The sequence below is a fragment of the Centropristis striata genome, chromosome 4 (assembly GCF_030273125.1).
Source record: "Centropristis striata isolate RG_2023a ecotype Rhode Island chromosome 4, C.striata_1.0, whole genome shotgun sequence".
Lineage (NCBI taxonomy): Eukaryota > Metazoa > Chordata > Actinopteri > Perciformes > Serranidae > Centropristis > Centropristis striata.
Genome location: NC_081520.1, coordinates 26461616 through 26486284, shown reverse-complemented (window position 1 = coordinate 26486284; position 24669 = coordinate 26461616). Strand labels below are relative to the sequence as shown.

Genomic DNA, 24669 nt, shown 5'->3' with positions numbered 1-24669 from the left:
CTTGGAATCAGTTGGCAGCTTCACACACTTACAGTTTGCGTCAGCGTTTCTAAAACAACGTGAGAGCTGAAGCTGCTCGCGAAATGGTTCTCACGCAACTCCATGGGTCTCCCATGTCTCTCCCAATTCTCTTATTTTGCATCCCCGCTTCCCTCACTGCGCCGCTCACTTATGTCTTAGTCCCGCCCACCAGGGATGCATGGAGAGATGCAAGGAAACGAAGCGAGAGGGAGGCTACGTTTTAAGAGACATGAGGCGTCTTTCCCTCTGAAGCGTCACGTGAAGCGAAGTCCGTTTCCAATGACGGCGGCAGTGGATCACAGCTGGATCAGCTGTCAGTCGGCATTAACAGCTATAGACATGCACTAATAATAATAAGTGTTTCTCTGTTTAACAAACAGCTGTGCACAGTGCACATACTGTGAACTGTGTGGGACATGGGAATGCCTTTATATTATATTATTTTATTTTTATTATTATTATTATTATTATTATTATTATTATTATTATTAGCATCTGTATATAGACGACCCTGGTGATAAATTCCTTATTTAATATCCCAGAACATGATTCTGTCATTATCAGGTTAGATGATAAAAGGAAATTATATCACTCAGATCAAACCTCACTCAGGAATGATCAGCCTCACGTGGGACTGAATGGAAATACTGACAGAGAGACAGGCTCTCTACTTTTTTTTTTTTCTTTACTTTATTAGTATCCATAATAAATCTGAATGGGGTAAATAACAGATCATGAAAGGAAAAAAAGGTTCTAGAACATTTTTTTCTTCACATCAATATAAATGTAGAAAGATGTTTGTGATCTTTTTGTTGTTCAGACCCACAATAAAACAGATTTTTAACTACATGGCGAATCAGAAGATAAATAAAATATAAAACCTGTGAGTGACACACTATAAAATATCTTAAACAAATACTAACCGTAGAATCAAATCATATCGTTCTGACACTGTATCGATTCGTAATTCTAATCGGTCTGTAATAAAAGTACATAGTTTTTGAATCGTAAAGTAACCTGTGTATCTATATGCGAACTGAATCGTTTATCACAGAGAGATGTGCAACCTTAGTAGTTTATAAACCCAGAGTCACAGCTCAGCTCAGTGCAGATTTGCTGCTGCTGCTGCTGCTGCTGCAGTCAGATGTTGTGGGACTAAAGGTCAAGGAGCCGCTGAAAGATTTGTTCTTCACCTGCTGGGAAAATACTTCCATACGATAGCAGAGCCATACTGATCCCCAGAGAGACAGAACAAAGCAGTTCAACGTGTTACCTTAAAGAGGCGATGGAGAGGGTTCTGCCTCCCCCGGAGATCTCCAGGAGCCGACCCCTCTGGGCTGTTTGAAGCCTCCGTGATAAGTGGAGGTGCACCATGAGATAAAGATGGGATTAATTGGTATCATCTCAGAGAGGATGATGTACAGACCCCTTGCCTCACCTCCAGTAATAGTCCTGGACCTTCCTGAGAGAGCTACTGTAGGATCACTATAAGAGGATTAGCCTTGTAAAGAGGTCGATCCAGAGACCTTCGTGTCACCAAAGTGCCTGGGCTTATTAATACTCAGAGAGTTAATAGCCTCTTTCCCACTGCAAGGACAAGCGAGCTTCCGCTGCATCCATCAGAGGTCAGATGATCGCCGTCAGCTGCCATGGGAGTTCCTGCTTCAGAATCGATGAAAGCAGCTTGGCTGTTTATTGCATCTGCAGCGATTCTAGATAGAATCTAAAACAGCCCAGGAGGTTACAGGCTCATGAAAGAAACAGTGGAGGGGACAAGCTCATATATGGAAGGTTTTGTGCATTTTATGACTAAAGCAAGAAACTTTCTTCATGGTTTCTATAGACCATGAAGTTTAATTTCAGACGTGGAGGCATTTCGGATTTGACAGTCATAAAATTCCATGAAACAAGTCCAAGTCTCTACCTTTATACCTGGAAAAAAAGCCCATATATAGGGTACATAGCCTCCCTTGCCAAATTAAGCCAAATTGAGGCTTTAAACTAAAAAATTTTACAGGACTATGGTTGTGGAAGCAAAAGCATCTTTATTAGAACAAAGTCGAACATTTTGGCAAAGATATACTTGGTTATAATGCAGGGTGAATGGGTCAAATACAAACTGCATCCATGTCTGAAATACATCCTTTGGGTATGTAGATTATATGCTTAAACTTTCATGCTTTAGTCAAAACATGCACAATTGGTTTGCTTATCTGCCACACTGGGAGAGAAATGTTGGCGCTGGTTGGAATACAATGGGTTAACCGGGAAAAAAAGATATATGTTAAGACTAAATGACGACTTAATACTCTTTTCCCTTCATCTTCACATTCTCATACTCTCACACTTCCAAACACTCACATCAGGGAGCAGTCTGGGTCAATCACAGCCTCTCACTCTGAGCTGCACGGGAGCAATTGAGGGTTAGAATGTAATATAAGACTGAAAGGCAATGGTGATGAATTTGAAGCTTCAGCACAGAAGTCATCAGGTCAGCAATCTTCTTTGCTGGTAACAAGACCCAAGAAGGAGCCAGAAAAGGTTTGAAGATGCACTGAGTGGTAGAATGATGAGTAAGCCTGGTAAGCCTTGGCAGGCCCTGCTTGGCCTAGCAATAATACTCCACCAGGGTTTTGGCTGGCTTTACGCTGGCTTAGGTGCCAGTGGGTGGGTTTTAAATATTGCGAGGGCTGAAAAACTCACTTAATCTTTATGTGCACACAATTGAACTCTTGCTGAAAGTCTACTGTTGGAGGAACACACTGCTGGAAGCCAGTCAGAGCCACAAAACCTACTCTTCTTCTTTTGAATCGACTTGTTTTCTCTAAAGCCCCGGATATTTCACCTCCCTTAGTGTTTTTGTTTTCTGTGTGTTACTTTAAGTTTTTAACCCTATAAAGCCTGGACCATGAAATAGTTGCCAAAAAATAAGTTTTTTTTAACTGGAGTATTTATTGAACCTGCTGACAAATTAAAAAAATATATAAATATCAATTTGCATGTATGAATTCTAATTTGTATCATATTTGATACATCAGGTCTTTTTCTGAAATTTGTTGCTCAGTTTGTTTTTCTTGAACTAACACAACTTATAAAACCTAATATTTTTAACCAATTAAGACTTTGACTTCCCATTTAACATTTTCCTACATTAAAAATATTTTTTTCCATATTACACAACATCATACATCTGCTGATATGAAGTTTTCATGCAGCAATGACAGATCCACCAGTGAAACCAGTGAATTATTCTTGCTACATCTGGTATTTGTGTGCAATTTGCTCTTCAGTTTGTTTATTTTTAACACATCTGCAATGCTCAATTTTTTTTTTGCCATCTAAAAATACACACCAAAAAAAACTGAATAATGTATTTTTTTGAATTGTTAGAGAGATATCTTAATTAAACTCTAAATAAACCTAATTATGTCAGTTAGTTTACCTAAATGAGAAGAAAGCACTTTATGTTACTTTATTTAATGCATAATGTATGAAATGCATAAAAATGACAATTGACAAATTTTCAAATAAGTTTTCGGTAATATCTGCTGTATTAAATTTGATACACACATTTTCAACACAGTTTTACTATAAATTAAGGTTATAAGGTATTCATTAATTTTACATTACATCAGTCCACTAAATACTCCTATTGAAGTATCAGTAACAATTTGAAAGTTTTTCTTATCTTAAAATTGACAAAAATATTCTTGAAAAATAACACGGGAGTTACTGATTGACGGCAGCCATATTGGATGTCTCAAGTGAATGCCATCTGGTGCATACATTCCTGATCCCTAGTGGATTATCCAGATACTGCTTGTATCTGATTGTATACATCAGGTTTGTCAGGAAAAAAAATATCACACTGATGATGTAGAGGTCTCAGAAACTTGCGTATCAAATATGATACATTCGGCTGTTTAAACAGCTGTTTAAATCTCAGTAATTCTTTAAAAAAACTGCAACTTTAATGCAGTTGTTAATGATCAGGTTATCAAAGCGGTGAACCACTACAAACACCTCGGCATCACAATCAATGACAAACTCACCTTCGAGTCACATCTGCAAAAAATCGGCGCATGTTCTTTTATTGTAAACTCTGTAATTTTAATGTTGAAAATACTTTTATGCGAATGTTTTATTGGTGTTTTATTAAAACTATCCTTTCTTTTGCGTTTGTGAGATGGTTTGGGTCCCTCACTTTAAAAAAGAAAAAACAGGCTGCAAAACATAGTCAAGGTGTGTGGAAAGATTGCCCTCAACCCTCTGACTGATCTAAAGTCTCTATATGGACCCGTAAGAGGGTCGAGTTAGTCCTGGCTGACCCAAGTCACCCCATTTAACAGCTGCTTCACTTTGTTGCCGTCTGACCGCAGATTCTGTAGGACAAACTGACACAAAAACTCTTTTGTCCCTGCTGCTATATTTTTTTTTAATAACTCAATGTGAGATGTCCGTAGTATGTATTTTGTCTATTGTCGATGTGTAGTGGCAAATTAGGACAGCTTATTGCCCCCAAGGTCAGATTAAACGGGCAGAGCCTTCCAACTTGACAACAACATATACATCAAAATCTTCCCCAAACTCTAAGACTCAAAAAAGTAGCAGGAGATTCGTTCAGAGGTTCATGCAGCAGAGTTTTATTCTTGCAAAGGTCAAGAAAACAAAACTCAATGAGCTCCCTGGTTGCAACCACACTGAATAAACAGCGTTAAAACATCAGTTTATATGTCATACAATCTTCCTTTTTCTCCTTCTCTCATTGGTGGGCTCTCCCAGGCCCCCCTTACCAATATGTCTGTAAACATGAGGTATGGTTTACACCGATTAGGTGATCATACTACACTGTTTTCTTTGTTAGAGTGGGTTGAGGGCTATATCTGTATCTTTGTAAACATGACGTGTGGTATGCACTGATTAGGTGATCATACTACTGTGTTTTCTTTGTTAGAGTGGTGTGTGGCTATCAGGCGATGGCTGCCTGTTCATTTTGCTTGTTTTCAACTGTGGAGGACTGAAATTGCTGTTGTAGTCAGCATTTTTACCTTCCATGTTACCTCATATGGGCACTAAAAAGACTTCCTGTGTTATGTTCCTAATACTGGTTGAGAGTTAGGTTCCTTTTTCTTTAAGAACAATCACACTTTTAATTTTTATAACCTTCAAAAACATCCTTTCACAAGCCTTTCAGCACATATCAAGATTTTATCTTACTTTACTCTGACATTACTTGAGTCTTCAGTCTGGTCATCAAAGTGATTGCTCATTGTATCTCAGGTTACAGCTCTCAGTATAACACACACTCATTTAGCTCAACACAAGTCTAGAATGATCATTACTGCTTTTTGCCTTATTAATATCACACGCTATTGGATTAAATGCATACATTGTTTTATAATATTTTCTCACAACAGGTGGTGGTTTGTTTGCTTGTGTATGTGCTGATTATGATGCATCCTGCTGTTGCACAGTGAATTGCCCCCCTGGGATAACAAAGAAACCTTGAACCTAAACCTGTTATGGCCTTCTGTACTTCATCAGGAGGAGTTTGTCTGCGAGCCCCCGATGATAACTCGACACACCTCCAAGATGTTTGTGATGGAGGGTCAGGAGGTCAGCCTGCGCTGTAAGTCCATCGGAGACCCCGAGCCCTCCACACACTGGGTCAGTCCTGACGGGAAGCTGATCGGCAACACGTCAAGAACCATCTGCTACGAGAACGGCTCGCTGGACATCCTCAAGGCCTCCGTCAAGGTACAGACGTGGTTTCTACAGCTCTGTATGATCATTATGACCCACTGTGTGCTGTTTAGTGTGTAACGTCCAGTGGTGGAAAAACTATTCAGCAGTGTTGTAGCACTCGAGATCGGTCTTGGTTTCGAGACTGGTCTTGAGACCCCTTTTTGAAGGTCTCGTTCTCGTCTCGGAATCGACTGCATTTTTACTCGGCCTTGTCTTTGTCTTGAACAAAGCCAAATCTGGATTTTATTTCAAGACCACAACTGTGCATTCTTGGATTTTCTTGTTAATATCATTACTGTGATTTTGCATAAATCGTATTGCTTCGAGTACAACCAATAACATGGCTCATATATCATTTGAAATAGTTGTCACCTTTAACGGCTGACACCCCTCCCGCCTCCTTTCACACGCCCCCCACAAAAGTACATGTGAGTGACAGGAGAAGAGACCGTTAGAAGATGTCAGCCAACTTGTCTGCAATAACATCTGGTAACCTGAACCACAAAGATTTGTTGTGCACAACTACAAAAAAAGTGCAATTTGTAAATTCTGCAAAGCAACGCTAACAGAGATGACTGGGACTGATCTTGGTCTTGACTCGGTCCCGACCCCTTAAAGTCTTGGTATTGACTTGATCTCAATACACCGCGGTCTTGGTATTGACTTGGTCTTGACTACAACACTGGTATTCAGATTTCTTACTAAAGTAATAGTACTAATACCACACTGGGAGAGTACTCCACTACAGTACTGAAAAAAAATAAAGTCCTGCATTCAAAACTTACTGAAGTAAAAGTAGAAAAGTATCAGCCTCAAAATGTACTTAAAGTATCAAAAGTAAAAGTACTCATTATGCAGAATGAACCCACTTAGATTGTTATATACAGGTGCATCTCAATAAAGTAGAATATCAAAGTTTATGTAATATAAGTTTATATAATCTAATATAAATTAGAATATCAAAGTTTATTTATGTCAGTAATTCAATTCCAAAAGTGGGAATCACACATTATATAGATCCATTACACACAGAATGAAACATTTCATGTCTTCATTTATTTAATTTATTCTAACTATAATGATTGTGGCTTACGTTTAATGAAGAACTACAATTCAGTGTCTCAAAAATGTGAATATTAAAAAAGACCAATTTTAAAAAGTGTTTAAGAGGGAAATGTTGGCCTCTGAAAAGTATGTCCATCTATATGACTCAATACTTGGTTGGGGCTGTTTGACTTGAACTACTGGAAATGGACTTTTGCATCATATTCTAATGTATTGAGATGCACCTGTATATACATACATATTACTATTACATATTATACATATTATTATTGATACATTTATGTAAGCATTGTAACTACTTAATATGCTGTTATGAGGTTTAATTAACAAAAAAATGTCTAATCACTTTTAATTGATCGTGTTTTTGTGTTAAATCTCTAACCTGAAAAGTAACTTAAACTGTTAGATAAATTTAGCGGGATAGAAGTATAAAGTTTCATAAAAGTACCTCAAAATTGTACTTAAGTACAGTACTTGAGTAAATGTACTTGGTTACTTTCCACCACTGGTAACGTCTGATAGTCTCTGTGGTTTATATGGAACCAACACAAAGTTAAAGAAACATGTTGGTTTCATCTTTTTCCTCTAATGATTTCTAGGATTCTGGGAAGTTCACGTGTATAGCATCGAACGCAGCCGGGGAGGCAACTGCTCCCGTCGAGTTAGTCGTCAACCCCTCGCCACACTTTGACCCCAAACTGGACCCCGACCCCGGGCCCTCGGACATCCCCACGTCCATCAAGTCCAACGTCAGCGGAGGCCAGGCCCGGTCTGACCAGCAGAGGGTCAGCGTGGCCGAGCTCACGTCCAGCTCCGCCACCATCAGATGGCCCCCCCAGAACCACATACCAGGGGTCCGCATGTACCAGATCCAGTACAACAGCTCCACAGACGATATCCTCATATACAGGTAAGAGACACGCTGTGAGGGGCTTGGTTTGACTCGACATGTTATCCCAGTATGGCAGAGAGTTGCGGGTGTGTCTGTCGGCTGTTTACCTGTTGGACGTGAGCGATCTGCTGCTCTTCATCTCACTTGGACTCTTCCTCCCTGCAGAGTTACAAGACTTCTACAATTCTACAATGTCATTCAGCAGAGGCTTTTATCCAAAGCATCATATAAATGAGAGATAATACGCCACAAGCAAAGATGAAGTCAAAAAACATAGCAAGAGTAAGTGCCGTGGGTTCAGTTTGAGTCCATTAGGCTCACAGAGCGGTCAGTGCAATTCTTATCGTCGTCATCTGTGTTCAGTCTCTTCTTAAAGATTGAGAAGGACTCAGCAGAACGGATGGAGTTAGGAGGTTGGTTCCACCACCGGGGCACTACAGAGGAGAAGAGTCTGGTTTGAGACGTAGAGGCCTTCAGCTGCGGAGGAGCCAGATGTCTTTCACTGGAAGAGCGTAGTGGGTGGGAGGGTTTGTGGACCTGAACAAAGGAGTTCAGATAAGCAGGGGCTGTGCCCGTTGCTATTTTGTAGGCAAGAGACAAGGCTTTGAATGTGATGCAGCAGCGACCGGGCAAGTGCAGAGAGGTGAGGAGTGGAGTGACAGGTGCTCTCCTGGGCTGGTTGAAGACCAGACGGTTCATCTGCAGAGGCTTGGTGATCCAGCAGGAAGACCTGCCAGTAGAGAGTTGCAGTAGTCTAAACGGGATAACACAAGGGCCTGAACCAGGAGTTGTGTGGATTGTTCGGTCAGGTAGGGTTTAACCTTCCTGATGTTGTACAGGGCAAATTGACAATATCGGGCTATTGAAGACACATGAACCTTGAAGGTCAGTTGGTCATCAATCATGACACCCAAAGACTTGTTAATATTGCAGAAAAGCCACAGACACATTTACTTCCTATAAATTCTTCACAGTAAAAGCCCCCATTATTTTGTTATTGAAGCAACAAAATCAGGAAATCTTTGGTTTCCATCAGCATACAGCTCACAGTGACATGAAACATTAAAATAAAGTACAAACAGGAGATAAACAGAGACTCAGCTACACATGAACACTGACTCTGTCTTATAGCCTCAGCAGTGACAGTGTGAAAAGGTGCGTTTCTAACAGTGTGTGTGTGTGTGTGTGTGTGTGTGTGTGTGTGTGTGTAAATAATTTAACTGGCAGATGAGTTTGTTTTGTTTGTTTGTATTTGTCCTCTGAGCCTGTTGGTTCTGTTTATGTTCTTATAGGTTTGTGTGTTTGTTCTCACCAGGTGGAGAAAAAATATTCTAACACAATAAGAACAGGTAGCGGAAGTGTTTGTGTGTTTGTTTGTGTGTGTGTGTGTGTGTGTGTGTGTGTGTGTGTGTGTGTGTGTGTGTGATTTCTGTTCCTTTCTGTCTGCCTTTGCTCCAAACACAGATCATCCCTGCGTGGGTAGTTATCACCAAGGTCTTCCTGGCGTAGGAGGCTGTTTCAGGCCTTTTCAGTGTTTCTCAGGCAGGTTTTTTTGGAAGGGAACAGCTCAGTGAGCAACAAAAGACGAGTAAACTGAAAAAAAAGTGGTTTGGCTTCAGGCAACAGATATCAGATCAGGCTCTTTAGCTCCCAGAACAGTTTTGTGAAAAAACATGGGAATTATTATTATTATTATTATTATTATTATTATTATTATTATTATTATTGTCACCAACAACAACATCTTTAATTCCTGCTGATTGTTGGCTGACAGAGGTGAACAGGTGGGGGAAAACTATAGATATCTTCAACTTATAGAAGATATAAATGTTATACTTTATTGTAATCATGAAGTCTTTCAGAATCTGTTAACACATATGTTGTCTAAACTACAGTCGTGGAAAATATTATACGACCACCCTTTTTCTTCAATTTCTTGTAAAATTGAATGCCTGGTCCAACTAAAGGTACATTTGTATATAATGATAGCTGGTAAGAGTTTAATTTAAGGGCTGATATCTAGACATTTTCCATGGTTTTCTTGATAAAGGTTTTGCATCAAGAAAACTACGGAAAATGTCTAGATATCAGCTATTAAATTAAACTCTCATCAGCTATTTTTGTTGATATCATTATATTTGTCCAAATAAATGTACCTTTAGTTGTACCAGGCATTAAAATGAACAAGAAATTGAAGAAAACAAGGGCGGTCTAATAATATTTTCCATGACTGTATATGTCTTATTATGGAGTATTTAATACCTATTAAGACCATTAAAAAATATTGAATCAATCATTATTTTCTATTTTAAAACAATTCTGAGCAGGACCCAGTAAAAACAAACACATGAAATATAGTGTCCAAACACAGAAAATTTAGGAGACGGATCAAACACTGACTGGATAATAATGTATGTTAAATAGGACATTTTTGAGAAGGTAAACGAGCAGTAAAACATCCTGAAGGAATCTTCTGGTCCGTCTCCGGCCTGGATCCTCAGGCCGCAGCTCATTAGCACATCCTAATCACCAGCTGTTGGTTTCAGAGCGGAGCTGCCAGGAGGCTGAGTGTGGCGCCTCCATCAGCCCGTGGTACTGAGCGACCACTGGACGTTCCCATCAGCCACTCAGCCAGCTCTGTAGCCTAGCAACGGCGTTTAGGGTGTACAATTGAGTGCTATTACAAAGCATTTGGAGGGCTGACAGATGACAGTTTGAAATATTTCAACCAAACCCAGACGCTCTCCAGTGACCATTTCCTCACCTTCGGTTGGAGAGAACATGTGGTCGAGTTCAGAGCGTCCAAACGGGGACGACCTCCTGGTTCCCATGACTGGGACGATGCTGGACTGAGCGGCAGCCAAAGCTAGAGGACCTTCCACTTCAGTGTTTAATGCCCCGTTTGTCAGAGCGTACGCTCTAATAACAAGACCACTTAAAAGGTCTTGGTCTCGTTTTGGAATCCACTGCGTTTTTACTCGGCCTTGTCTTGGTCTCGGACAAAGCAGACTCTGGACTTTAGTTCAAGACCGGTCAAGACCACAACTGTGCATTTTTGGATTTACTTGTTAATATCATTACTGTGATTTTGTTTAGATCGTATTGCTTCGCATTGCTTCCCCTCCCGCCTCCTTTCACACGCCCCCCACAAAAATACATGTGAGTGACAGGACAAGAGACCGTGAGAAGATGTCAGCCAACTCGTCTGTAATAAAATCTGGTTACCTGAACCACAAAGATTTTTTGTGCACAACTACAAAAAAAGAAAAAACACAAAAACTTGTAAATTCTGCAAAGCAACGCTAACAGAGACGGCACGGACTGGTCTTGGTCTTGACTCGGTCTCGATACACCGTGGTCTTGGTATTGACTTGTTCTCGGTTTAAGTGGTCTAGACTACAACACTGACATGGTATGCATCTTGTGGTTTGATAGAGGAAGAGAACAAGTGAAGTGATTGTTTAATGCACATTTATTCCATCCAATGTCCGACTCATCTCTGCCATGCTGACAGAAGATGAATGAATTGTGACAGAGACTGGACACTTTATATACTCGTCATGGCATGGTGCCAGCTGTTTTGGACATTGCAGGTTGCTGAACATTACATACATAGTCAACGTGTCATACAGATGAACACTACAGAAGAACATTTATGTGTCAGGTGTAGTCAAACTGGTCAGACTGGTCACAGCTTATATCAGACCTGGGCATTGGGCGGCCCGCAGGCCACATTCGGCCCGTTGGCTGTCTCTGTCCGGCCCGCGTGAGGTTACCCCAAAATTACAAATCAATACAACCACAGTGCTTTTATTTTGAAGGCAGTTTACATATATCTGCCTGCATGCATACCCACCTGCAAAGACTCAATTCTTTAACTACGAGGTGGGAAAACAATAACAAACATTAGCATTAGCACTTGAGCAAACAAGCACTTTTACTATAGTTAAGACAACAAATATAGCTACTAATATATATGACAGAAGAAAATAAACTTTAACAAACCTTGTGCCCCTGTCAGCCAGCCACTATAGAAGCCTTCTAGATACTTTATATCAACTTTATATGAATTACGACTGACGCACTCGTTGTTATTCACAGTTCGGTTTTAATTTTACTGCTCCACCTTTTATTTCCTGTCACTACCTTTCAAAATTAAATCACCCGTTTCACACTGGACGGCGTCTTTTCAAAATAAAAGCATCACAACATTGTAAAACACCACCAAAATTTACAAACATGAAAACCAAGCTAAATAATACAAAAACACCAATAGGAACCTTGCTAAAGGTCATTTACAGTTGTGTTTAAAATAAATGGAAAAGTGATATAGTGATTGGAGTATTTACTACTACTACTTTACTACTTTACTACTACTTTTTTCTGCTATATTTGATTTATTCCACATTAACAGTCTCATCATAACATGTATTCTTATCAGTAGCAGCTTAAAACTGAAAATGTACTGTATTTTATAAAGCGATTAAATTAATATTAAAGGAATAGTTCGGAATTTTGGACATAGGACCTCATTTCCAACTTAGCCGGTGTGATATAGGTCGGTGGAGACCGTTTTCAGCACATTTTATGCAGTCCTTATAGTTGCACAAGTCACTGTTGCTGAACTGGTGTTGAGCTAGCGCACGTCAATAGTAACATCCAGCCTGTCACTAAAAACAGCTTTACCTGCTCCGCAGAACACCCGAGACAAATGCATTATAACGTCGGACTATCGATGTACATGTCTGTGTTGATAGAATAATTTTAGAAATTAAACCAACCTTGCATAGCATTGGAATAGCTTATACTTTGTTCCCTGTTGTTGCTTAGGCTACGGCAGCGGCGGAGTGATATTATCTCCAGGCTAATTACAGTCTGCCAGATTATAACACACATAACGTCACCGGTACATGTAAACACAGTCTCGATCTCAGTCTCAAGTCTCAAAAGTTATCAGAAGCAGCTAGGCTAACGTTATGAGAGGTGCTTTATTAGCAAGAGTAGCATACCAAAATATATTTGCCTACCTGTTCGTCCGTAGCTGTAGGGGCATCTGGAAAGATAGCTGGGACGGCATTTTTTTTAAGAAATCTGTGGTCCTTCAGACTGCGGGGGTTTTCGAAGTCATCTTGTCTAAAATGATCACTGCATATTCGCAACTTCAGCAAGGTCTCCGCCGGTGTCCTAGCCAAGTCCAAGCCAGCTGCTAGAAGCCATAGTTGGTTCCTTTCTGGTTCTTGAGATGGAAATCGGTGGAAACTCTGTGGTGCCCATCTGTGACTTTTATTGCCACAATTTTTGAACGCACACTGAAGCGGCATGTTTATAACTACTACTGTCTTATAGCTACTAGCTACTAGCTGTCACGACTGGAGGGCTCTTCTGGTTTCGTTTTGACGCACTACTACTAACCCACAAAGTAAAATTCCGCTGCTGCTGAGAAACTAGTCCCTCAAAAATGTTTTAACATTGAAAATGCAAGGTTGGTTTAATTTCTAAAATTATTCTATCAACACAGACATGTACATCGATAGTCCGACGTTATAATGCATTTGTCTCGGGTGTTCTGCGGAGCAGGTAAAGCTGTTTTTAGTGACAGGCTGGATGTTACTATTGACGTGCGCTAGCTCAACACCAGTTTAGCAACAGTGACTTGTGCAACTATAAGGACTGCATAAAATGTGCTGAAAACGGTCTCCACCGACCTATATCACACCGGCTAAGTTGGAAATGAGGTCCTATGTCCAAAATTCCGAACCATTCCTTTAAGCAAAATTTAGTTCAGAGTTTTGGTCCGGCCCCCGCAACCTTTGTGATATTAGTCATGTGGCCCCTTGGGAAAATCACCCCTGCCTTATATGGTCAGACTGTCAGCTGAATGAAGTGGTCAACAATATCAATATCTTACTCAAATGTACAGTAGAGACACAAAGTCTGTTCCTCAGATACACACATACCAAAGTATAAGTTTACGCTGAGCTTATGAATACATGCTGTGCAGAATTACTAAGAAATGCATCCTAACAATAACAGATATGTTTATATTCAAAGTAGTTTATAAATTGTAGTTTGTGCATATCTATATGCATATGGTAGGAAAGGCTCAGTTCTAGTGATGTTAATGTGTGTTGACCACGTCATGCAGGTGGAGATAGAGCAGTTACATTAGCTGTGAAATCCTCTTTGACCACAGAAAAGGTCTGTTCAGGTTCTATATAGTTGTGATTCTGCTGCTCCGTATTTTCACCGAGTTTTTTCAGGTGACTCGAAGATTTGTTGTGTTTAAACTCATAGACTTTTCTCTGTTCTTGGAAAACTTTTTACTCTGAAAATCAGACCAATGGCCAGCAGCAACATGTTGGACTCTCACCTCTTCTTCTTCTTTCTCTCTGTTTTTTGGCGAAACCGCAAACCATCTATAAAGTGACATAGTGCCACCTACTGTATCTCTATCTCTATCCATCAGCTGTAATTTAAACACTAATAATGAATAATATAAATGTCTCATTATCTACCAATAACTTATGGTCTGATTACCTACATCCCTAACCTCAGACCTGTCAGTGACAAAGTAATTATGACTCTTGTCCATTTCGAGCAAAGAACAAATTAGTTTGCCTTCAGGAAACTTTAACAGGATGTTTATTTTATCCCAAATAACAATCTTTAACTGACCACTAACCGAGTGCTTTAAACCGACTGTAAGCAGTCAAACTTCTCAATGTGAAAGTTCTTTGGACAGCTGTCAGAAACTCTCCTGCTGATTGGAGGCATCACATCAGAAACACTTGTGTTGTTCTGGAGATAAATGACAAATGATGCATTTTGTCATTTAATCAGAATTTGTTGCCAAATCGCCAACTTGGAAAAAATAAAACCTCATCAGTGCTGAAAACTGGCAAAACAGCTCCGGAGTTGTTTTAACATCCGATTAAATAGCCACATTAAAACAACCAGATAATAGTGACAAAGAGGAGCTGCACGCTGGTTCTTTGTTCTGTTGTTTGTTTCCAAACTATTTGTTTGTTTACTTTTATGTCTCCTCTTGTTAACGAATTGCAGAGTAAGCTCATGAAAATTGCTAATTTATGCTTAATTCCTATTGATGCTGTGTGACCCAGATGTATCATTTATTAAACACAGAGGGCTTTAGCTTTTTAATCATTAAAGCTGGAGAGATGTTGTTGTGTGTACAGACTGAAACAGAGCTGCATGGTTATTTTATTTCACTGTGAGTTTTACAGTGTTTGCAGCAGGTTCTGCCGGCCTCGCTCTGCTTTAACGCTCGCTCTGCTGCGCCGCCTGAAGGCACAGAGATGCAGCTTCTAACGTTTCAGAGGTCAACAGTTTGATTCTGTGGCTCGGCTGGGAGAATCTGAGAACAGGAAGCCAAACTAAATCCTTCTCTCCTGCTTTTATAGCAGCTGTTGTTCCCCTGAGCTCGGCGTTTACACCCTGTAGCTGCTCCTTTACAGGTTCAGACTGAAGAGTTTGTTGATGAAAACTGTCAAGAAAGAGTTCTGACTGCTCAACAGAGTCATCTGGATAATAGGGAACAGGAAAACTAAAGGTAGCATTCTCTCAGAAACAATGACAACATTTCTATCAATTATTCTAGAACATAAGAGTCCAGAATCAGAACATAATAATAATAATAATGATAATAATAATAATAATAATAATAATAATAATAATGATAGTAAAAATTGTAATATCACGTTTAGTCATAAAGTCATTTTGCAGACGCTTTTTTTTATATCCAAAGCGACTTATAGAAACAATGAAGGTATAGTGCGACAGGAGGCATTAGTGCAGCAATAAGTGCTGGTGAGGATTCTTTAAGAAGTAGAGTTGTGGTGTGGTGCTAGGAGAGCTGGGTCTTCAGGAGGTTTTTAAAGGTAGAGAGGGACGCCCCTGCTCTGGTAGGAACTGGTAGTGCATTCCACCAACAGGGAACAACAAACACAAAGAGTCTGGACTGCCTTGGACCAACGGGGGGCAGAGCCAGGCGTCGTTCACTGAAGAGCTCAGCGGTGATGAGGTAGCGCGGTAGTGCAGTACTGGGGGACAGCTTTAGAGATCTGATCTGACAGGTAGCCAGTGGAGCTGGATGAGCGGCGCTGTGACATGTGACCTTTTTGGCTGGTTGTAGACCGTTCTGGATCATCTGAAGAGGTTTCCCTGTGCAGGCTGGCAGGCCTGTCAGGAGGGCATTACAGTAGTGGAATTTTGAGAGTAGCATGTTGACAGCGTTTTTTTTTTTGCTCTTTTTGGTCATTGGTGTGTTTTATTGGTCATTTTGTATCTTTTTTGGTAATTTAGTGCCAATTTTTGGTTAATATATGTATTTATTTTGTGTAATTGTTTTGCTTCATTTTGTGTCTAATTTTGTAACTTTTTGGTAATTTTCTGACTTTCTTGGTAACTTTGCGTTCTCCTGGTGAAAGTCCTGGTTTGTCTGACCCTAGTTGAGTAGCATGTTGAGTTATGTGGTCTGATTTTTCTGATGTTGTAAAGTGCAAATGGCATGACCGGGCAACTGAGGTGACGTGACAATTTCACAAATAAAACTCTTCAAATGTTCAAATCAAGCTAACTTAAACTTTGTCCCCGCTGGCCACCATACACTTACACACACACACACAGCAGATCTGTGGCTCCTCTGGCCTCCTGTTAAGTCCGTGACTCAAATAAAAGCAGCCGTTTTAACTCACAGTGGCAGCACTTATACTTTTGACTTTAAGTGCGAAACATTTTATCACAGAGTGGAGGTCTCTGCCAGAGTTACTGGCCTCTCCTCTCTCCTCTCTGAAGCAGCAGAGTGAGGACGCCCACCGCGGCCTCTCTGCCTCTCGGCCCCTCCTCTGCAGTCTAAACCGCTCCACTGTACTCTGCACCACTTCACAGCTATTCTTGTGATTACTGGCACTTTCTGCCTCTTATTTCCTGAGCACCCTGCAGTTCTTTCTCATCTCAACTTTTTGTAAAGTGTGTGTGTGTGTGTGTGTGTGTGTGTGTGTGTGTGTGTGCGTGTGTGTGTGTGTGTGCGTGCGTGCGTGCGTGTGTGTGTGTGTGTGTCATGTTGTTGGAGGTCAGAAATAAATATGTTTGTTTTTGAGCACAACAATGTTATTTTACCTTATACTAGTGGTTTTGGTGCCTTAGTGTGCCAAAGTGTTTCAGTATTGTTGCTGCTTAACCCTCCTGTTATGTTTTCAGGAACAGCAATAAACCCGGGGCATGTTTAATTTCCAAAAGTGTCAGAAACGTAAAAAATCCCAATAAAAATTGTTTATATTTCATTATTAACTCCATTATTAAACATTTCACTCAATATTTATTCTATTGGTGTTCTTTACTTCTCACAGATCAGGTTCAATGAAGATAATTCACTCCTTTTTTCATAAAAAATGAATGTTAAAACTTTTTTTATGTATATTGGAAAAACCTAGATATAGAATACAATGTATTTACAAGATATGGATATTTTTATTTTATTTTATTCTACATTTTTACATTTTTTCTTTTTATGAAATAAGACTTTTAACTATATTTTTGGGAGATTTTTTTACTTCAATACGTCATTATTATAACCTGTGCATTCATTACATCAATTTGACCCTCAACATAGAGGGTTAAAACAGTAATCGTTTACAACGTGTTAGCAGTGTGCTTTAACGGTTATAGTCATCTTATTTTTGGTTAAAATATGTAGATATTTAATGTTATCAGTGTTGTGAACGCATGTCTGGACCTCTAAATGTATCAAGTATTTAGTGTTGGACAACTTTCAGGTCACACAAAAAATATATTTTAACGAATTAATAAATTATGATGATCTGTATATATAGCACCTTTCATGCACAGAAAGCAACACAAAATGCTTTACAATGCAACAAACACATGAAAAACATTAAATACAGAAAATATGTGTTGTTATTATTATCTAAAAAGTAGTTATAAACCGTAGGGAGTCTGTGATAGAAGAAGGCCGAGGACATTAATGGCAGCAGTGTTCAACAGCTGATTACCTATAAAACGAAAAACATTTTACTTGCATTCTGTACTGTCACATATTGGGGATTTCACTATGAAAAACTCAGCATGTGTGGTCACCAGGTTTTAGAGTGTTGTCAGATGATTGATTGAGCATTATCAGTGTCACTTCTGGTGCCTGTTTCTTCCTCATAACACCTGACTACTTCATTTATTGCATTTATTTTACTTTTTAAACCGTCTTTCATAACGCCGAACCAGGAGGGCAGACTGAGCTGATGTTCAAACATTGGATGAAGAAGATGAAGATATCTCGCTGATCGTTAGTCACACTGACCTAAGATATGGTTTGTGGCTTGCGCATAGCATGAAGGTGTGCATCCTCGATTTTGAAGATTTTTGAATTTTTCAAAATATCATTATTTAGGTAGGGCGTGTTGCAGCATTGCACTGTTTCCGATTAACGACTGTTATTATCAAGAAAACATGAAAAATATCTAGATATCAGCTCTTAAATGAATCTCTCATGATATATCTTTGTTGCTATCAGTATATTTGTCCAAACAAATGGACCATTAGTTGTACCAGGCATTAAAATGAACAAGAAACTGAAAAAAACAATGACGGTCTAATCATTTTTTCCATCACTGTATAAAAGAAATGCTTTACTGCCATGTATAAGATTAACACTTTTACAATTGAAGAATACAAATTGCTTTGGGCCTACACCAATGATAAATGAAAATTAAAATGTAAATTTTTTTGTCATAGCCACAAGGAGCCACTGCAGATGGCCTGAAGAGCCACATGTGCCTCCAGATCCGCAGGTTGCCGACCCATGCACTATACGAATACAAACTTCCTATGGGCACTGCACTAGAGAAAAGAGGGAAGAGTATAGGGAACCAGTAGCAATGCTTTAATTTGTCACATGATCTCCAGGAGGCCATATTAAAATCCTTTTTGCAGACTTTTTAAAAGGAAACAGCTTTGTCATTTTGCGCCACAAAAAAAGCTAATAAGTTACTAACAGGTTAGTAAACCTTCATTTTCGATAGTTTCAGGCAATTTATCTTCTAATTAAATAATGGGAACTTGTTAAAATGCATCTGTTGCACTGAGGCAACAACCTACCATTATAGAATCAGCATGGCAGCATGAGATATTGGTAGTGTGCGTTTACGTATATATATATAATGTTCAAAAGCATACCATTCGTCATAATTTTGTTTTGATCTTTACAATTTAACAAAGATATATTTGTTGTTGGTTGCAGTAAAGTTCAGGCTATTACTATACCCTGTAGGCCATAGTCTACTATTATAGTGAACTTTGCATGTCTTATTTGCTTATAATAATAATAATAATAACATGGCAACAGGCAACAAACCCCAAAAACTAAAATATTAAAACTATATATATATAAATTATTCAGATTATGTTTATTTAGTCAATTTTATTTAGTCTATTTTAAGACACAAAAAAACACAGCAAACATTTTTTTTCCCAATTGGCATCATAATGCGTAACGTGTACTTTCGAGAAATTGTTAATGAAACGTGTGTACTATTTTTTTCAGTAGATAAACAAAAATCGTATATGTAAATTGTAAAGTGACAGTAATAACACAATATCAGTAACAAAAATGACAAAATATAATCTGGCATGAAGAGCACGTGAGAAGTATTGTTTAAAGCTGCCACAGCCCTAAAATATCCTCACAGCTCATTGTCGATGTTTAACCGTGTAGAATTTCACAACCGCTGAAAGGTGAGAAACTGAGGCTGTTAGAGGCTATAACAGGCTGGGAAAAAAACATGTCCTGTTAAAGCGGGACGTTTTCTGCCTTTTATTCTTTAACAGCTTCACAAGGTAACAGAAAATTGAAAATATTGGCTGAAAGAGTACAACATGAAGAGTGGAGCCAAAGGCAATATTTGTTTTATTATTAAAGACATTTTGTCACACTTCTGTTGACTAGATATCCAACTACCTGCAAGACAATCCCTCGGCATCATAATCATAATAATGGACAAAAAGTATTGTGTCTGCACAACTGTGTGCTTTATATCAGCAGCAGCTCTCTGCAGCAGGATGCACTGGGACTGTGTCCACGACGATGACAGTCGACAGCTACCAACAGACATTTTGTTCAGTTTCTAACGTGGACAACAAAGTCAAAACTGCAGCATCAGCAAAAGCTTTGAAACTTGCACAGCGGTGATAAAAATACCAGCTCTGCTTCATCTCAACACGCTGCTCATCCAGTTATTCACTTCTTGTCTCAAATCTGACCAGCGTCTCGCCAACCTGCGAACAACTAACACAACTTTAGACTTTCAAATTATGTGCAATGCATACGCCAAAATCTAATTTTCTGCAGGACATGGTAAGGTTCACTGCTGGAACAAACAGCTGCAATTTGGTTGAATTTGTGCTCCGTCAGCACTTCTCTAAGGTTAGGGCCAAACAGTTCCTAGTTAGGCTCTAAAAGACAGTTTAAAGAGGAAATAAATGATGTAAATGCTGGAAGTGAAGTAGTTAGGAGGACGATGTGACTACTGGAAGTGACATAGTTAAGTAAAAACCTGATGCAGGAAGTTAAGAGATGTTTGAATCACATGCTGCACTTTGGTAAAACATGGACACCAACACTGCTCTGCTGGGAAACAGTGAATAATAATAATTATTATTATTATAATTATTATTCATTTTATTTATGGGCGCCTTTCTGAACACTCAAGATAACCCTACAAAATCAACAATAAAACACTCAGTCATCAAACAAGCAGTCATAAAAGCAGGCAATAAAACTACATACAAATACTAATAAAATTACATAATAATAATAATAATAATAATAATAATAATAATAATAATATTACTGAAAGGGGGGGCATTTAAGTGAAAGCAGATGAAATTAAAGGGAGTAGGCAGGTTTTCAGTTGCAATTTGAAGGGCTTTTGTTGGTCTTTTTTGACTTTGTTTTGGTAATTTTATGTATATTTGGTATTTGTGTCTTTTGGGATTTTTTTTACAGCTTTTTTGGTCTTTTTTTTGTGGTCATTTTGTGTCTTTAGTATTTTTTTTTGTCATTTTGTATCTTTTTTGGTATTTTATTGCCACAGCGGCGGGGTCGCTCGTTGGTTCTCCCAGCCGCTGGTCTTCCACTCGGAAGCTGCTGGCTGCTCCCTGCAGGCCGCTGCTGCCCTATCATAATGGCATGACAAATGGGGCAATGAGAATTTTTAGAAGTTCAGTGAAGTTCAGTTACCGTCATCACGGCTGCCCATGCCACAAGGGAGCACAGTTCAGCCCAACAAATTATGCATTACTCATGAAAAAGATGTTTAAAACTTTTTAAATTGGACACCGATCAGCTGATTCTCTCCCTCCCAGCAGCGTGGCCTCTCTTCTCCTCTGACAGAGCTGTTTGGCTCTGAGCGATCAGCTGTAATATGAGGAGAAGGCACACACAAACTATCAGACTCAAACGTAGCTGCACAGAAAGATAAAGGCTAGAAACAGGAGAAATCTGTCAGAATGGTTTTTTCCAGCCCTGTTGTGTTGTTATTATTAGAGCCTTAGCACCAAACTCTGTGAGCACTTTTTTGAAACTGTCATATTTATAACTCTCTCAAATTAATCACATTTTTAGAGGATAAACGAGCTCAAGAACTCACCTGGAAACCTGGAACACTTTTCACGTAGGGCTGGGCGATATGGACCGAAAGTCATATCCTGATATTTATATATATTTATATCCCGATATTTTTAGCGCAAAGTGAGAACAAATGTCAAAAGTCAAAGTCGAATATGACTTGTCACAAGTAGTTTTATTGAAACCGTTTATTTAAGTGAACATTAATACTTCTCTCCTCCTCTCTCCTGCTCCTCCTCCTACTGTATAACAACATGAGTACCTTTTTTTAAATCAAAGCTCCATAAAGTGCACATTTAAATAAAAAAACATCTTAAATAAAAATAGTCTATGAAATAAAATAGGCCAATTTTTTTCTGAAATAAATATATAAGATAAGAATAACGTCCTCATCCTCCTCTTCCTCCTCTTCCTCCTCCTCCCCCTCCTCCTCCTTCTCCCCCTCCTCCTCCTCCTCTTCCTCTGCTGCTCTTTTTTTTTCTCCAGCACACTCAGGTTTTCAGTTCAACGTGCTGCGCTGGCAGAAAAGTCAGGAACCGAAGCGACGAGATAACAGATCGACATTTCCTCATTGCTCTCTCTCTCTCTATCTCTCTCTCTCTCTCTCTCTCTCTCTCTCTCTCTCTCCCCCTTTCTCTCTCTCTCTCTCTCTCTCTCTCTTCCCCTCTCTCTCTGTCTCTCTCTCTCTTCCCCTCTCTCTCTCTCCCTCTCTCTCTCCCCCTATCACTATCTCTCTCTGGAGGCAGCAGGGAGGAGGAGGAGAGGAGAGGAAGTTGTGTTTTTACAATATTCCCTCTTTTTTTCCATTCTGCCCTGGGGCAAGAATAACCTGACCAGCTTTATCCTTCACCTCTCTCTCTCAAACACACACACACACACACACACTGAGGATTATGGGTCCAGGGAGAGATCAACCTCTGTCAGCAGCAGGAAATGAATCTATTGATTCTCCCTCCTTTAATATTCTCTTCTGCTCCTCTTTCTCTTTCTGTACTGAACCAGGAATCTGTGTGTGTGTGTGTGTGTGTGCGTGTGTGTGTGTGTGTGTGCGTGTGTGTGTGTGTGTGTGTGTGTGTGTGTGTGTGTGTGTTTGTTTGTGTGTGTGTGTGTGTGTGTGTGTGTGTGTGTGTGTGTGTGTGTGTGTGTGTCTGCATGAAAGGCTTTCGCACTGTGTGAGAAAGTGTGTATTTGAATTTGCGTGTGTCTCGGCTTTCTAATTACCATCCTGCTGGCTCTCGAAGGAGAGATTAAAGAAGAGAGAGAGGCAGAATGTGTAAGTAGAAAGATGGAGGAGGGGCTGAGCAGGGAGGCATTCTTAAGCTGCATTCTACCAAAGTTTCCAGCAGGGGGTACTGGCGGCGGCTGCAAAAGCATTTGGTTCCATTCATTTCAATACAAAATGAGAAAAATTCTCACTCAATTTATTACCTCAGAAATGTTTTTTAGGACAACACTTTGGTCTCAATCGCTAGTAAAAAAAATTATTCAAGACGAGAGAAGAGATTTGATGTTAATAGTGTAAGTAATGGCCCCATTTAGAAGAAAATAAAATAGAAGATAAAGAATCATATGATTTGGGGCGTGGCTACCTTTGATTGACAGGTCACTAACAAGGCGAGCCGTCATCAGGAGAGAAGCAGAGCAATGCGTATCCACGACAACGTACCAATACGGTTACATATATATAAAAAGGTCGTTTAGCAGTTTGGTCTCATAACTTTGACCCATTTACTGTATTTTCACTTAATGACAGTTTATTTGAACACTTTGTTCATTAAAATGTCTTGTTCAATGTTTGGTTGGACTAACAGACACTCCAAGGAGTGGTTCAGTTTTATAGGTCAGTAACGAACATTTAGTTTTTGTTTTTTGCCAAAACTCTCTCCCTCTCGCTCCTCCACAGTCCAAATATGGTCTGCTCCCCGTTTCCGGAAACAAGATGGCGACACAAGGTGGCGACGAGTGTAACGCTGAACTCGATGCCACAAACCAATGGGTGATGTCACGGTGACTACGTCCATTATTTATACAGTCTAGGGGCTGGACTGATGCAGTGCTGTAAATCAGGGAAGCAGAAGTGGAGGGAAGAGGAGCGAGGGTCCACGAAACGACAGCTGATCATATTCTAGTGAGATGATGAGGCATCAGCTCTCCTCCTGTCTCCTGCTCCCTCTCTCTGTCAGTGCTCAGAGCTTTTAGAAAGTCACTGTAATGTCACCGTCCTTCCCTTCCTCCTCCCTCACTCCATCATATCACCTCAGTGCACGCCTCCTCCCTCCCTCCCTCCCCTCCTCTCTCTCCTCCATCAGCCAAATGTCACTCTGTCCCGCTGGGGCTCCAGTTAGAGCAGCTCCGCTACAGGAGATGACAGCTGGGCTTTTAGCTGCTATCAGATCAGGAGCTTCTCTCTCCTGCTCAGACTCAGAGCTGCAGACAGCAGGAGGTCAAACCTGACATCATCTCTGGCCACATGAAAGAGAAAACAGTCATTTTAAGTTCTCATGTCGATGTCAATGAGATGTATCATTGGTATTTGATGCATTTATACAGATTTATGTCACTAGAGTTTGACTTCAGAGCCAATTAATCTAGCTGAGTTATGCAATTAACTTTTTAAAACATTTACATTTTTAAGTGTGACTTTTAAGTGTGCAGTTAGGGTGGGAGGGAGGGGAGGTGGACGGGTCAAACAAACCAGGACTTTCACCAGCAGAAGGTGAAAAAAAGACACGAAAAAGACACAAAATTACCAAAGGAGACACAAAATTATTAAAACAGGCATAAAAGACCAACAAAAGGCACAACTTTACCCAAAAATCATCAAAAAAATGTGTAAAATGACCAGAAGTGGAGACACAACATTACTAAAACAAAGTCATAAAAGACCACAAAAAGACATACATTTACCATAAAAGACACAAGTTGATTAAAGGAGACACAAATGCCTGCATGAATAGGAAATTAGGCTAGATGGTTCAATCTTTACTTTGGTTTCAGTTTTAATATTGTCCACCGAACAGCAGAAAATGAAATCTCAAATTGTTTTATTTTGACATCAAACAGCTACAAAGAACTTTCATTTGTGTTCATTGAGTTTGGCGCCTCCTGTGGATAGAAGAGAGCAGAAGGGTCCAACAGTCTGCCTCGCTCAGTCCTGGTCCTGGTCCTGGTTCTCCCGTCAAAAACTTCAATATAGGTTGCGTGTACAGGCAGCGAAAAACGAGCTATGTCTCTACGTATATTTCATCATCCACTGTAATGCGTCCACCGCCATCCTGCTGCCGTAGTG

The 24669-nt window shown here is 39.8% G+C and overlaps 1 protein-coding gene across 2 annotated transcripts in view; it reads left to right on the top strand.

Annotated features, from left to right (window-relative positions):
- Positions 1–24669, top strand: part of si:cabz01090165.1 (uncharacterized protein LOC100333421 homolog) — a 533531-nt gene that overhangs the window by 469965 nt on the left and 38897 nt on the right. For both annotated transcript variants that reach the window (XM_059331258.1, XM_059331257.1), the window contains 2 exons: positions 5566–5778; positions 7431–7741. In XM_059331258.1, the coding sequence (XP_059187241.1) occupies positions 5566–5778; positions 7431–7741 (524 nt within the window). The remainder of the gene's footprint in view (positions 1–5565; positions 5779–7430; positions 7742–24669) is intronic.